General features: G+C 38.2%; 1 protein-coding gene across 7 annotated transcripts in view; it reads right to left on the bottom strand.

The window, feature by feature from the left end:
* Positions 1 to 17,377, bottom strand: part of PARD3B (par-3 family cell polarity regulator beta) — a 394,903-nt gene that overhangs the window by 221,723 nt on the left and 155,803 nt on the right. For all 7 annotated transcript variants that reach the window (XM_041403270.1, XM_041403272.1, XM_041403271.1 and 4 more), the window contains one exon: positions 9,185 to 9,276. In XM_041403270.1, the coding sequence (XP_041259204.1) occupies positions 9,185 to 9,276 (92 nt within the window). The remainder of the gene's footprint in view (positions 1 to 9,184; positions 9,277 to 17,377) is intronic.

The raw sequence follows: 17,377 nt of genomic DNA, 5'->3' as shown, positions 1-17,377 counted from the left end.
AATAGTGTCCATCTTCCAAAATACTCCCTCCCCTCCCATGGTACTGAACACCCCAGCACCCAGGACGAGTGGCCAGCAGCCAGCCCCTGGGCACACCCATTCAGAACACCCCAGTTGTGAGCTGTGTGCGCTTGCCAATCCTACCGTGTGTACAGAACACGTGAAACTGAACCAAATGGCCACTTCAGATACTGCCCCGAGGTAAAGACTCAGTCTAACAGATCAAGTACAGACTGCTAGAGAGAAAGAGACTTCTGATCTTTCCCTGTGCACCAGATCTAGAGAGCACGTTTGCTATATAAGAAGGTCCAGCCAACTCTTTACTACCACCCTGCCCTCCCCACCTCAGATGATTTTTCCCTAGTACCACAATTTCCTCTGGCACCAGCTGACTGATCTTGCTGACCCATGGTCTTATGATCATTTGATTTGATTCAAGAACCAGTAAAAATGCACTGAAACCCATCAGGAATCTGCAATTGCCCTTGAAGTGGCAGCACAGTTACACCACATTAGGTACAACATGAACCCATGTGGCACAGCTAAGCCCTCTCACAAGGAGCACAATTACTGCAAATGACCTTAGACAAAATCTGGCATTGCTTCCTAAAAACACAGGAATATTTTTTTGTTGTTATGAACCTTTATCCAGTTGTACAATGATTAATGACAAGCAATTTGCCCTAAATACAATAATTCTTAGCTTGATTGGCTAAATATAGAATAAGACTGGAAAATAAGTTTATACATTTTAATTTTTTTTTTTTTTAATTAGGGAACAGAGTGACAGAGTGAGTTTTAGGGAGCTTTTTTTTTTGTAAACTGTTCTTCGAAAAATGCTGGCACTGTAATGAATTTATGTTCCCTAGATATTAAATAGAAAGACCCTGAATAACAAGCCACCACTGTCCCAATGTAACAGATTTACATGTTACTGTATTTATAAAACAGACACCATCAACAGGCATTTGTGGATTTTTCTTTCCTGCATTCACCCACTTAATTAATTGAATGGGGAAATTCTGACAAAATCTTCCTGTAAGATTTTTTAATACATTTTTTTCTGGTGAACCTGGTTAGAAAAGCTAATCAGTGTGGTTACCAAAAACCTCAACAATGCATGCATAGGAAATTAACTCCTCTTTCAGTTCCATCTTTTACTTCCTCCAATTCTCTTAACACACAAAGAAAGATAATTAAAGGGCTACTTTTATTGTCTTTTGAACTTCTACAGAATCAAAATGCATAAGTAAATTAAGCAGCCAAGCCCTTTAGATTCAGAAAATAATGAGAAGTAGTGAATGGGCTTTCATTTGTACAGGGAAAATTTAAGTTACAGCTGTCCCCAAATAACCGTGTGTGCTCTAGGGAGGAGTTTTTTCCTAACCAACCGTAAGAAAGAGCAGGAATTTTTTTGAAAGCTATCACGACAGACAGGTAAGCTGTCATATTAAATCAATGCACTTACAGTTGTAAGTAGGCTGAAAGCCTACTTAAACATACAAACTTATTTTTAAACTGAACATGAAATCAACACACTAAGAAAAATAGGCTTCTTTGTGAAAACAAATAGCCCACATGCACATTCTATATTACTTTAAAAAATTTTGGTACATCCTAAAACTTATAGATGTTCTAGAGCACTAAATGTTCAGAATAAGAGCACACTCTGTATACATGTATTAAGAACTTGGAAATTATAATTTTAATTAACAAATCCATTACTCTAGACAGACTTCTCAAACAAATGGGACTCTTAGTTACATCCAAGAAGAAAACAGCCTTTCACACCAACTTTCATGGACCTTTGAGGACCTGTTATTTTTATATTATACCTATGAAAGCATGACAGTTAAAAATTTTTAAAACCAGAACATCTGGGATTTGATTTGGTTTTTTTCATTTGTTTAAGAACCTCAAAGATTAGAGATTCACACACATTTGGTATCATTCACCTGTTCTGTCCCTCTTCAGGCAGGTTTAATCTGTCTACAAGGACAGCTGAACTCAGCACTGTCCTATTTCATGCTGGCTTACAGTTTATACTGTACTGGAGAAAGTACTCAGGAACAGGGCATGGCTGAGTGAGATTCTAAATAGGATGAGCTCTAAGAATACTAATTACTAAACTCCAAAGGCACATGGGACACACAGGTGCTAGGACTCTTCAGTTTGACAGAGCTAGGTTAAAAAAATTAAAGAAAGAAGTAGGAGAAAGCAGAATTACCGTCTTACAGGTTGATAGCTGTGACAACAAAGAATGTAATTTACAGAATTTTTGCAATATTCAACACATTTTAAAAACAAACAGCTAAATAGGAAAAAAAAATTCCAGAAGTTAGTAACCTATGTGTGACCTACTGCTCTTTGAAATCTCCCCTACAGATTTTAAATGCCTTTTGCAGTAAAAGAAAACATAAGTCTGGCCCATCAAATCAGTATAAAAGATGTGGAGTAAAATCCCTAGGTGGGGATGAGAGGCTGGGAGCATCGGTGAGTGATGCACAGAGGGAGCCTCAGTAGGCTGAGTATCTCCTGCTTGTTCTTCAAGGCCCAGACAGATCTCCTACCTCAGGAAATCCTGAAGAACCCACTCTCTGTGTAATACATACAGATGCATTCTTATAGGAGTCACAAAGACTGAACCGTAAAAAAGCCTTTATGTTAGCAAAATTTCTCTGAAGTGCAAGGTTCACCCGAACCAGAAACACAGCACTCAGGGCTCTTTCAATAAATGCTGGCACCTCCCTTCCCCTTGCTGCACTGAAGGTACCTCAGGTCTCACTCAGGGGAGAACACCTGTCCAGCATGACCTGATCCAAGATGCTAACTATTGATTTTTAACCTGAAGAGGCTGTCATCATTTACTATTTAAATTCTTCTTTGTTTGATATTATTGATTTCTGACAGATTCTTTACTGTCTATCACATTTGTCAACAAGGTTGCCATGCATATTATTAAAAATGCTGATAAGTACTGTTCAGCAAAGAGACAGAGAAAGTATACACGAGTAGTGAGCATGAACAGCACTGGCAACATGGAAAGCAAAATTTAAATGGAGTGCTGCACATTTAGTTGTCATATTAAGTTGTGAATCTATCTGATCCTCAGATTTGCAGTGTCCTGGCTGTGGAATACTATAGCTCCCTCTCCTGAAACCTGTATTAAGAATTAGCAGTTTGTGAGTTACACAATGGGAGAAGATCTATTAGCTGGAAGCTTCTCTGCAAACAACCCAAGAATACTGAATAACCCATCCCAGCACTGAGCACACAGATGCCTAAAAGGGAACCCTCTCCAGAAAGAAATGTTACACATTGCTGCAGCAAGACTGAGTTCACTGAGGTGCTTTGACCTTCCCCAGCTACAAACGCTTGGTAGAATTGCTCTTGGAGAATGCAGCAGGCACAGCCTAAAGCAGATTAATTGTTTTGCAACACAGTGAAGACAGGACCTCAGAAAAGCTGCTTACTGCATGGGTTACTGGGCAAAACTTGTCATCATGTGTATGTCACAAGAACCTACTGCTTGAGTAAACACAAAGTATTTACCATTCCAGTGGCATTTTCCTTTACAATTTTAGTCATATTCAACACTTTCTCAAGCATTTTTAAGAAAAGGTACAGATTAGTAAGATGCCATAGCTGGAAAAAATCTTTTAGTGCAGAATGTCAATGTTTCTCTTGCAAACAGAAATGCACAGCTGGTATTCTGAACATGCTATGTGGTGTTTTTATTGACCACAGCCAAGTAAAAGGCAAATTACATGTCAGATGTAGATGTAGAGCGCTCACAGATGCAGTTATTAAGCTGTATCTCCTTGCTTATTCTTCACTTGCACCTCCAGTTCCATGCCTCTTCCTCCAATACTGCCATTCCAGAAGAGAGAGCATTCATCAACAAAAGGTGTTGACATTTGATAGAAAGCAAAGGCCTACAGGGCATGTCAAATTCCTATCGGGCATTTTAAAGAGGAAGCATGCACACATTTATCCACATAAAGAGGCTGATGACTCTGCCATGTACTTTTTTCACATACCAAACCAATACAGGTACTGATGATAATAAAGTATTGGTCCCCATTCATCCAGAGAAGACTTCCAGAGTAATCAGCTAAACTAAACTTGTCATACTTCCCACCCACCTCCTACTCCTTTTCCACATATTTCCTTCTGTGTTTTCAACTAGGCACTCAAACCTTTGATTAAAATGTCTTGAAAGTCCTGAAGAAGGAGGTGGAACTCAAGATGTTATGTAGTGGGATGAAAATCAGAACATTATCTAAATAGGGCTAGAAAGCACCCTACAAGGAGAAGAAAAAGCAACTCAGTATGCAGGCAAGAGTAAGTTTTCCAGGTACAGTTAAGGAAACTGGTCGCTCTTTTATAAGAGACAGGAACAGAGCAGCTGCTCCATTCTACATAACACTAAACAAACTATCCACAAAGTTCAAATATTGACTACGAAATAATGTCACAATCTTCCAGTTTCAGGTTTTAAGAGGAAACAAATCACCTTCTCCTAACAAAAATGCATTAATCTAGTTATTCTAGACTTTTTTCCCCACTAAAATTAGTTAGTTCTCACAAGATTAATTCTGAAGTTTTAGAGAGAAATCAGACGGCCTGCAAGCACTGGAGCTTTGTGTCTTTTTTTTCTTTAAACAAATGGTTCCAATTCTCTTTTGTTAGACTAATGAAAGACACAGTAGGTTAAAAATAGGAAAACACAGGGAAGGAAAAAATGCTCCAGCTACACTTTAATTATGTATCTACAGTGCTTAAACCAAGGAACTGACCCTGACCTCTGCTAAAAAGAAGTGGGAAGACAGCAAAAGCGAACATAATGAAAACACATAATGAATTATCTATGCATAAATTACCCTTTGCATTCCAACTAATCCACTGCTATTAAGCTAAACATCCACTTCCAAGCAGATTTGTGTTTACTGTTCCTTAACACAGTAATTTTTACTGAGAAAAGCAAGCTTTTCAAAATCACTATTCCCAAGTACAGTGTGCTAAGGAATTCAGTGCTTAAAGTTGTGACAAGTACCTACCTGATCATCTATAGGGTATCAAGACTCTGCTCTTACTATGAAAATCTTTCAGCCCTAGTATAGAACATGAAACACAGAAAAATAGAAAATTTTATACACTGAGGGCACTAGCTTGGCTTCCTTTACTCTGAACATCATCTTTATTTGCAAATCAACAACAAAAAAAGCCACCTTCAGAATTTACAATAGGATTGTCATTATTTATTCTATTAAAAAACATTCCAATGACCCAATGTTTTAAGTCTCGCCTATAGTAAAGTTCAACTCTCAAAATGTCAAATCAAAATTTTCAGACTCCCAAGGGATACAGTCCTGAAAAGTTTCCCATTACTTCTGCAGTGAAAGGTTTTAAGAGAATCCAGGCAAAGGGACTTCCCATTAACATCTAAGAGGAGCCAAAACCCCTCCATACTGACACTCATTTACTCCATGCGCAACTGTTTTCCCCTACTTAAACCAGCAAACTGACTATGTTCAAATCACACAGCTTTACTGCTGGAGTGAGGAATGCAAAACAATCCAAGTCTGGATCTTAAAGTTCAACTGACTAGGCTTCTCAATCATGAAATATTAATCATGGTACTCTTTTCTCTGCTTCCCTCTGAAATACTCATTATTGGCTGCAGTTAGAAAGGGACTCTGACCTCAGACAGGTTGGTGCTCTGATGAGAAGGCTCAGATCATTTTCTCAGGTGATGAACTGTTATTTTGCTCAAGCATTATAGGCCTTAAAGCTTACCAAACGCAGTGACAGGAAGGAAAGCAGGGACAGCAGCAGAGCCAGTAGGACTTTTCTTCCTTTGTCCACAGCATGGAGTAACTCACAATTATGCTGAAATACTACCTTTATTAACATCGCTTGATGTGGCTTACTTAAATGAAGGGTTAATGACCTGCTGGTCCCTCATGGCCCTAACGACTTTAAAATACAACAAGAAAACCTGAACAAATCAGAGTTTTGAGTAACACTTTCTTTCAGATAAGAGACAAATTAGATATTAAGATGCTTTTTTACTGCTTGTGAAAAAATAGGCTTATTATTTAATATTATTTTATTAATAAAACCTTCCTTACTTACATTCAATCAAATAAAGATAATTGAGACAGACAGATGGTCTCTAGTGACTCATTTCCCTTTATAAACCTTCTACTCCTAATGAAAACACTTCTGGAAAAACAGTTTAAAAAACTTAACTCACAAGAAAAGCCAAACAAAACTGAAATCACTGCTATAAATTTTTAATTCTTTGACTTTTGAAATTCCTATGAATTTCACAGAGCTACGAACTAACTTTGCTTTACAAAATACTGCTTTCAGAACTTCTATCATGTTCACCAAAGAAAGTGGAATATTTTACAACTACTCAATATAATTAATAATTTTGATGAAAAATTCCTCATAGTACCCATCTCAATTCTTGCAGGTGAAACAGTCTTTTTAAAAACCTCCTCAGGACACAGAAACCATGAACAAGGCATATTTTGGTAAAATTACTGTGACTATGAAAAACTGCTCCTTTCTCCCCATTCATTTTGATTTTTATTTGCTTGGTTGGTTTTTGCCAATGTTTTTCAGACAATGAAATCTCAATCAAGATTAAGACAATTTATCTCAAAAAAAGAGAAAAAACAACTTTTACCAATGCAAAAAGGGACTTCCTTGGGAAGTCTTGGGAATACCCTCTTCTCCCTATCTGTTCAACACTTACTTGATTGATATTCTGGCACCAACCAAGTGGGTCCTATTCTATACTCTTTATCACTTTTCCTTCCATGTTCCTATGTCAAGATAGTTTGCAGTACTCAGCATAAACTGTAAGAGATCTACAGAAACCTAAGCTTATTCTTGTCTGGTTTGTGACAGAGAAGACCTGGCCACTTCAGAAAACTGAACAGCTCTGAGAAGTATCACAAGGGGTTTTGTCATTGTCAATGTTTCCAAAAGCCACCAAATTATGAAGCAAACAAGTATCATAACCTCCTTCTGAAGGATCCCAAATGCAAGCAACAAATTGTTTAACTCGATAAACAATAATATGCTCTCAGAAAATTCCTAAGAGGACTTAGATAGTCTAAAACACCCAAGTAAAAGCATAAGGAAAACAGTAAATATGAACAGAGTGTGCACAGAGCTTGATTAATTCCCACTACAAATTAACGGATCAAGAGACAAATGAGTGCATATATTTGGTGATGCATAATAATTACCTCAGGTGAAACAAGCTGCAGAAGTCTTTAGCAACATTCCACGAACGGAAAATACACATTAGTGACTGAACTAAGTTCTATACCTGCATGATGAACACTAATCAGCAGGCGTGTGACTTAGAGACCCAGCAGGTGCAGGGAAAGCTGGAAAAGCACTCCAGTTCCTTTTCATTATGAGACCATCCTAAAAATGTGTATCAGTATTGGCAGGCAGGAGAAGGAATTACACAATGGCATAGGAACTGGGTGACATGGAGGCCTTCAAGAGGGAGCAAAAAACCCAAAGAGATTGAGTAGAAAAACACAACTGTACCAAGATGATAAAATTGCCCACGAAACTACTTAAATTATGAGTCAAAGAACAAGAAAAATTCAGAAATTAATTCCCTTAAAAGGAAAAGACAAATTTTTATTTGTTTTGAAATGCTGTGAAAGGGAAGGTGATCCTTCTCCACAAATCCTGGCATGGCCCAGACCACCAGCAATGTTCAAGTCCCTGCTCTTGCGAACTTCCCCACAGGTATGGGGTACATATTCCTGCCTCTTTCACAGACCCCATGTAGGTAATATGGGAATATTAAGACTTTTTTTTTTTCTCAGATGTTCGCAAGGGTAAATGCTCTAAGATTAAGGCATGCAGATACTGGTTATTTCATGAGTTTTATCTTGTACTGTTTTGACAAACAACTATAAGCTGCAGAATTATAGCAAATGACTATGTGCCATCATTAAAATTGAAAGAGATTTAATTTTTCACATTTTAGCTGTCATGTAGAGGTTTGTCATGTAACACTTCTTAATTTAATTATACAATGTGCTATATATATATCTCAAGAGTTCTGCAATAAACATAAAATAATGGACAAAGTACTGAATTCTTCCACCTACTCAGAAAGGTGACTTCAGCACAACCTGAATCACCAGTCAAAATTGAAATGTAAGCTTATGATGAAAACCAGCAGCATGAAAATACTCCAACACCACTGAGGATCTGGCCAACTTACTCTTTGAAACTATGGCACCGTGGCTTGATAATTTAGTGTAACAAATGCTATCTACAAAACCATTATTTTTTTCAATTCCATTTCAGCCATTTACAATTTTCCCTTTGATTTCAGGAGCAATAAACATTGTTACTCATCACTGAACCTCTTGAGAATACCTAACTTCCTCTCCTCTTGTTTCAGCTATGCAGCTCTCGAGTTTTATTCCATTGGTTTCCGATGTAGATTACATATTTACCTAAGTGTTTTTCAAAATTTAGACTGGTTAAAATAAAAGTTATTTCCTAAAATGTCAATGGGACCATGACCACATTCAGATACAACAGCACAGGCTAGTTTGTTATAACTGAAGAGAATAAAAGGATTTATTCCACCTTGTTTCTTTAGTTAAGAAATGCACAGGGAAATATTGCAAATATTAACAATGGTTTACACTGCGTATAAGCACAGATACAAAATCTACTACAGGATACAGCAAAGTAATAACTTTACCACTCAATACTGGAGCTGACACTTAAAGGAGATAATTTTAGGATTATATGGTTCAGTTAAATAGTTATTTATTGAGATATATTATATGATGCACGAATATCCTCTATCTTAAGACATGAAACACTTGCAGGACTGAATAGAAACCAAAACCCAGATTTCCCCTTTACCCTTATACTACAAACAGCACAAAAAAATCATTCATATTCATCAACAAGGGTAAGAGATTGTCATGCTCAAATAGGTGCTCTGGTATGTGAATCAAATGCCATTTTAGTGTGGGTAAGGCGGGAGGAGGAAGAGATCATGGTGATGAGAAGCACAGTGCAGAACCAGAGGTGCAGCTGGAATGAGAAGTCAGTCTTGTATTGCGTAAATTGACAAACCACACTTGAGCCAGCATCAAACAGAAGATGTTCCTACCTGCTAGGGAGCCGGGCCCTCTGAGCCAACAGGAGTTCTGTGGGTCCAGTGAGGTTCACCTCCCCATCCTGAAAGGATGCCTGGGAAGCACCCTGTTGAGAGATTTCAAAGTGCATATTGAAACTATGTACATAATATTGCATATAGAACAATGCTGTGTTCGTATTTTTAAGTCTGTATTTGGAAGAGAAAGCCAGTCTTAAAATTACATCATCTCACTGACAGTGAGGACCAAAAGACCCATTCTGGACGGATCACCTGTGACACAGCATTTGGAAAAACAGAAGGGTGTCTGAAGTCCCACTCCTTGTGCCAGTCCCACCACCCTTCCACTGGAGAAGCTTAATGTTGTACTACTTAATGTTGTAAAATTGTACTGCTTTGCCTTCTCTGCCTCTCTAACCTGAATACCATTCTCTGGGACACCTCCTTTCTCCCAAGAGATCACACAGACCTTGAGTAAACCAAACAGCTTTCTTTTGTGCTCTATCCCTTGGCACCGTTTATCTGGCAAGGACATATTTTCAGAGTAGCTTCCCAGAAAAAGAAATTATGCAGCCATTTGGACAATCAGGCACAAAAATACAGTGCACACAGAGTCCAGACACCAATGCTAAAGCTCTTGAAAACTATTATTTAACTTGCTTTTTGTGATCCTTGCACTCAACGTTTGCATTTTTTTCATACTGGAAGAGGGAAATAGTTACCAATGAGATAAGACCACTGTCTTATGCAGGTGATGTATTAGCTTTAACATACTGTACTTAATCTCAACCCTTATGGCAATAATGTAAACAGAGCAAAATCCATAACAAAGACCTTTTTTGGAGAGGTCACTTCTGTCAACTCTGCAACAGGAATAGAGTGGAAGACATAAATCTTCAGCTGTCAACACACTAAGAGAATTCAATCCAGAGCCTGATCTTAACTAGATAAAGGCTAAAGTTAATAATTATTTTTTTGTTGTTCTTGCAGTGGTACAGTTTTCCAGTGTATACACTTGCCATATTAAGTTGTCTCAAGGCAAAAGGTAGCAATGCTATAAATTAATTTCAAAGAACAAAACCAACTCGATAGGTAATTTAGTTTTCAATAAAAGTTCTACACTGGTTACCAGAAGTTTCAGCTTCACTGAAAATATGAAGTTCTAAAGGTTTGGTGTTTCCAGTCCTTTAAAGATTTGTAGAACTTATTTTTAGTTTATAAGTATCAAGAGAGTTGGGGGCAAGTGTGTGTTGCCTTGCACTTCAAAATCAAGAGCAGCCTTACAAGCAAATCCTTGAGATATAAACCAAGCTGGACCCTTTTTGGTTCACATGGTGCTTTTGAACCCGTAATACTGGCCGTGATGCTCTTTATGTGCTCCTTAGAGCAGAAGCCAATGGGCTTGGCTTCAACTGCAAGACCAATATAGTTCACTCAAAGTGAACTTCTGTCACTAATAAAGAACCACTTTAAAAAGCTGTATATTGAGTATGTGCCATCTCTTCCAATCACATTTCACAGTGGAACCACATGTCAAGGAACAATTCTTGTTATATGAAGGATATTCCATACTAATCTCATAACTCAAGAGTTGGACCTCAAGCAGTGCATTACCAACAGAAATCAGACACACAGCATTCCTATGTTAAAACGCCATCTTGACAAAAGCCTCAAAAAAAAGTCTTGGTAGCAGCAGATGTTGGAAGCAGACAAACCCTTTAACAATAATGCTCCCAACAAAGCTAACCTTTGTTAGCCTGCCACTGAAAACACTGTTGCTACAAAGGCTCTTCTTTATGGAAAGTTAAATATAGCCATGCCATGAGCAGATTCAGGGTTGTGATTAACTAGACCCTTTTCTCCCAGACACTGGCTGCAACACAGTATATGACAGCGAACATGCTACTCATGCCTCAGAACTGTTTTGCCATCTGAAGCCTCCCTTGCAGTCTACACAAGCGACATAAGCTATGCTACTTCTCTGTTTCTGGGCTTTTGGTTACTGCTGTTTTTGCTGTGGTGAGATTACATCCATGCTTGTCCCTTATCTCCCAATTCTTGGGAAACAGATTTCCCAGCAAAGATAAACACAGAAGTTCAGGACACAATCTTGTATCTTGTTTCTGTTGACTGATTCAAAGACTTTTTACCAGAAAGAAAAAAAATTTAATCAGCAAGTATAATCCCACACGTCAATTTGCTGTGTGGCACAGCACAACATTGCTAAGAGCACAGTACACTTCAAGATAAGCATGAGGTCCTTACAGAAGGATGGCAGCGAACAGCTTTCTTTTCTGTTAAATGCCAGACCAGCAGAAAGTATCTTGAAGAAGAGGATTGTTATAGATAGTAGAAATATCAGACCTTTGGAAAAGGTCTTCAAAAACAGATTTATAAACATGTCCCATATGTTTCAACACATGATCATTCCAGTGCCAGAAAATAATGGGGTAACCTTGAAAGGCACCTCAAAGTCATACACATCCCCATCTTAATCTTTCCACAAGATAAAACTTCCATGAGAAATTAAAGGATGAAGTTTGGAATCCATAACACTTACAGCTTGCATTTTTTATTTCTTTTATTTATGGGGTTTTTTTGGGTTGGTGTGCTTGTTTGTTTATTGTGGTGTGGGGGTTTTGCTTGTTTAAATGAAAGGGTAAAAGCTTCTAAAGAAGAGTTATCTTCTCCTAACTGGAGAAAAGTATGCTGAACGATTTCAGAAAAAGCTCAGTGTCAGAGGCCCCATCCTGCAAACCACTGCCTGTTTAGATTTGCAGGAGTATAGTGCTCCCACATATCACAGATTATCACATGCTCAAGTCAATAAACACAAAGCCAGATATATTTGAAGGCTTAACTGATCAAGGAAACATGAATCATAACACTGACATTCTAAGTGAGCTCTCTGAGAATGACATTAGAGCTCTAGTCACGTAACAATCACTATAAATGGACAAATTTCTTTCATACTTGAGCATTACATTAGAAGCACAGTAAATTTAAACAGATCATCTCCTGACAAACAAGCAGAATAATAGCAAACCAACAATGCACAATTAAAGACACTGTCAAAAGACAATGATCCAATGCACACAAAAATGCTCAATCTCTTGTTCAGTTTTTAAAGACTGATTATCAGTTTCTCAGTAGTAGCAGAATTAAGGACTGACTAAAAAACCTTGACTCAAATTCAGCTGACATTGTAACAGATTTACAGTGACAGAATTGCAGTATTCACTTAGGCCATAGGAGTAAAATGCAAAACGGTGTGGTAAAAACAAAAGCCAAGGAAGCATATGCATCTAAGAACAGTGGAAGTAGTTTAATTTATTTACATAGGGATAATTTGAATTAAGCAATTCTTCTTAGTGCTACTAAAAACATGTTCTTCAAATTAGGGATAAGTAGAAGAGAGTGATTCTATTAAATAGCCCTCTGCAAACCAAATGCTACGAAGAGTCTTGTATTCATTATGTGACAGCTCTCAAGTTAGGTAAACATGTACATGAGGCAGCAGGAGTGACAGAGTACATACCAGCAGTGACATTTTCTACTTTGTGAACATCCACTCTTCTCAATTCAACAGTCAGCATGGGCATATGTTAGTCCCAGCAATAAACATGGCAAGTCAGTTATGGTCTTATTGACCTTAGGGAGTATGACCAAGTCTGTGGCCTTTTTCTTTAATTTTTGAAAGGGCTTGTTTCACAAAACCCATAAAATATTGGAGGGAAAAAGTATTAGTGGCACTTTTGGACAGAGACATGCAAGTATCCATTTTTTTGCTAGAAAAAGAGACAGAGAGAGACAGAATTGACTGAAAATGGTCAAACTAATAATTTGTATTAAGAAGGATGCAGCCCTTAGCAGCCAACACAACAGTGGCTGCCCCAACATCCAGGCTGCCCACCAGTCCCCACTGGTCTGTTTCCTCATTATCACTGCAACCCAAAAAAATCAGGATTTTGGTGTCTACAAAAAAATCTGCACTAGTTTGTTACCACTTGTTACCTAAACTCTGGCTAGAGTGTACTTTTGAATTCCATTTTAACTAAAACCAAATCTTTTGTTGAGGTTCTTCTGCAGCTGAAGTTTGCACATTCATGCGAGAGCAGGCTATACCACCTAGCTCAGCAAGAAAACTTCAGAAATATTCACAGGCCACCAGTGGCTATAGAAGGGCCTTAAATCACCTCAAGTCTGTCTGGTAGGCTCAGAACACAATTTATTCTTAAGACAAGTAAGTTTTTGGGTAGCATAAAATTGCCAACACATCACTTTTAGGAAAGCTGTGCAGCAAAAACCATCCTATCTTCTTTGAAAAAAGTTTATTATACAACAACCAACAAGAGAAGAATCTCAAAATAGAAAAATTTAGAGAAAGAGGACTCTAAATAAAGAACTGGAGAAAATACTGAGTGCAGGATACTCTTACAGTATAGAATGGTCATCAAACACTAGTAGTAAACTTGAAGGAAATAAGTAAGATCTATTAATAGACGAAATAAGCACATCTACTCAAATTAGGACTCAAACAGTCTGGTATACCCAGGGGAAAGTATCTTTATTTGAAACTTTCTTCCAATGACAAAGTTAAAAGTGAAAATGTATGTCTGAAGTTCCAGTTTCCAGTACTGTATTCCCGAGGGCCCCAGTTCTTTAAAACAAAGGAAAATTATCCAAATCAAAGAGCAGAAGGTCATGGAGCAGGGTGCCAGGCTGCAGAGCTCCCTCTCCCTACTTGGCCAACAGCAAACCTTCTTCCAAGAAGGTTCAGTAAGAGTTCAGATCCCACCAACATAAACAGTGAGATGCAAGGAAACCTGGGGGTGAAAGGGATGCTTAGTTTACAAATGCAGGAAATGTCTCATCTACTGCTCTCACAACAGACAATTTTAATTACTGTATTTAAAAATTGAACATTTTTAGCAACACTTTCAGGATCATGTGAGCATTTCTGACAGCCAGAATGAGTTTAAAAAGCCATAGCACTATATTTAGCTTTAAAAATTAACACTTTCATAAATATTCCCAAACCCATTAGCCTGTGTTATAAAGTTGTTTACCTTTACCTAGAACAACAAATGCAATACCTGTCAATGCATACAGAAGACCACATAACTCATGGACCACATACATAAAGACCCTTTGTTGTTCCAGAATAATGTAACCAAGCAAAGGTTAAAATATGATAACCCTATCTGAACCAAAGTTAGATATATCTTGCTGTAATGCCTAGCAGTAACATTTTATGCTGTTTTTAAATTCTGGCCAACTGTACATAACTTTTTAGGTCCAAAAGGCTTCTCTGTGGCTCACTTGGTCTGTTGGGACAAAAGGTAAGTTGTGTGTTTCCTGAAATGGCTGAGAAACTTCATTCAACCACAATAACCACTGCCCTTCATTATGATACCTGTCAGCCTCAGTTTTTCTATTAAATAGCCCTCTGCAAACAACTCAGTTTGCAAAAAAGAAGAATGCAGCACACCACAAGCTTTCAAAATATTCCAGACTGAAAATCAGTACCTCTCCTCCTACATTTAGCCTCTAATTCACAATGGGTCTAGTTGAAGATGTGGCACTAAAACCCTTCATAGAGAAAACATTTGGTTTATCTTTACAGAGTCAGATTATCCCTAGGCCAGGGAATACTCTGGCAAGGGAAATACATAACAAGCTTACCGTAAGCAGAAACCTGTACTTTAACTGCAGCAGTAACACCTCTGTGTAGGAGAAAAATCTTTTGTAACTGAGGTATCTTGGTTTGGACTGGGACAGAATTAATTTTCTTCCCAGTACCTGGCACAGTACTATGTCTGAGATTTAGTAAGAGAATAATGTCGATAAACTACTACTAACAAACTACTGATATTTTGGTTGTTACTGAGTGAGTAGTGCTAACCCTAAGTCAAGGACTTCTCAGTTCTGGTGCACCCATGCTCTGCCAGAGAGGGGGTGCACCAGAAGCCATAAGGGAGCACAGCTGGGACAGCTGAAGGGATACTCCACAGCCTAGAACATTGTGGCCAGGGCATAAACAAGGGAGAGCTGACTGGGAGAGGCCAATCACTACACTCAGTGATCAGGCTGAACATCAGTTTATTGTGCAATAATATTGAGCAATTGTGTCGGGCATCACTTGTGGTTATGGGTGTTGTTCACTCATTCAAGGATTAGGTATGAAGTTGGTGTCAACATCTGCGTTTCGTTTGCTCAGCTAATCTTTCATTACCAAGATAATAACAGACTAACTTCCAATCTTCCAGTCCACACAGCTTTACATAACACCCAAAACCACTTCCTAAAATATATGCAAGAATGTTTTAGTATTGAAAGGCATGCATAACAATGCCTCAAAAAATTCCAGATTAATTTTTAAATTTCATATAGCTTTCCTTTTTTCCTTCTAAATAAGCATAATAAAATATAATTCACACTGTATTGCTAAAATCAATACATCAAGGGTGGAAACCAAAGCAAAGGAGGCTAAGAAAATGCTGCTAAACTGAAGGAAAAGTATTAATGTTTGTTACTGTGAATTTCTTATTTTTCCAGTGGTCTGCTTGATTGAAATCACTGTGCCATAGAACGTGGGAAGTATTTCTAAACAGCTTACAATACTTCCATTTCACTTACTGATTAAACTACATCATCCTCTCAACTATTCAGGATGAAATTAATTTGAAATGGATAATTGATGCAATTGTGCCATATCTACAAATGCAATTAATCACTTGCTAAAGATGATTTTTAGGCAGCCAACTATTATGAAAATAAGAATCACACAGCCTCTTTCAATCTTGTCAATTGAAACATATTCAACTGGACTGGTAAAAGATATTTTTCAACGTAAGAATAGCTGTATGTCTTCAGATATTTTTAATAACATCCAAGTGGATTCATGTTTAATTAGCAGAGCACAAAGAAAAGCCATAATATAGTACAGCTTTTAGCAATTACATGACAGTTTCAGGAACCACAACAGCAATATTTTTCCCCTCAACAACCAATGGATTTCTTGAATATTGCAGTGAGTTGTGATCTTGGCATTTAAAAGGCTATTTTAAATCAAGGGCATAAATGGATACACTCCTGAGAATCAGTCTGGAGTAAGAAATTATTCCCCCAAATTGTTTGTAACAACTGTCTGCTGAGGGTCATCATTACAGCTGGACTGGACCAGTGGATTACACACTCTGCTCAGTGCAAACACTGAGCTGCCCGAAATCCCAGTCCCCAGCATGCCCAAGTACTCTGGCTGAGCTGGCACTGAAGATTTGGAGCACCTGTATCACATGTGTAGCCCAAGGGAGTGCTCAGAATCTTTAGGAAATGTGGGACAGGAATGTCATGCACACACAGACACACATTTTCAAAGTTATTGCTTCTGCTTTAGCTCAGTGGTCCACAACTTCAGTCAGAATAACATGAGAGCAAATTCTCAGTAGCACACATGATGTCCTGAGCCCACAACACCAGGGAAGGGTACCCAACTCCTAAGCATGGGAGCCGACCTCATCTACCCTCCAAACTACTACTGGCCCCAAGCCAGTAGACACCTTGGAGTCCCTGCTTTCTGCATCAGGAAGATATTGTTAGTATCCAACACAGCTCCCAGGGAGCACCAGAATCAGCTGGAACCAACACCAGGGGAGCTTCAGATCTCCAGGGACACAAGCTACACCAGCCAGGTTCCCTCCTCTGCACTCCCACTGAGGTCTTCTGGACATGTTCAACTTTTGCATGTAAAACACAACTTGCCAACATCAACCTTCAAAATGCTCTCCCTAATCCATCCTGCTATACCTACTCCTAATGAAAAATTTTGTTTCATCCTAATCATTCAAAAATCTAGCTGAGGACCATTGTCTGCTTGGAAAAAGCAATGCTCTGTTTCCTAAAGTCCTACACAAACAGTAAGTTCTTTATTATTAAGAGCACCAAAGATTACATACATACATATGATTTTAACACAAGAACTCCAAGAATCCTCATATGAAAAACTTCCCTATCACTGAGAAATAAATTTTGCTAGTTATAACAGTACTGGAGAGTTCACATCTTCCTTGGCAATTGTTTTGTATGGGTGAAGGAAGGGAAGAGGTGCAGCTGGAGTGCTTAAATACTTAAATTTGTGAAGGGCTGAGAGAAGAAGAAAAATGTAAAAAAAACCTCAGTTAAAAGTCTCCAGAAGTAGCTTTCATA

Source organism: Onychostruthus taczanowskii, unplaced genomic scaffold, assembly GCF_017590055.1.
Source record: "Onychostruthus taczanowskii isolate IOZ18803 unplaced genomic scaffold, ASM1759005v1 scaffold20, whole genome shotgun sequence".
In the NCBI taxonomy this organism is placed as follows: domain Eukaryota; kingdom Metazoa; phylum Chordata; class Aves; order Passeriformes; family Passeridae; genus Onychostruthus; species Onychostruthus taczanowskii.
This window is presented reverse-complemented; position numbering and strand designations above follow the sequence as displayed.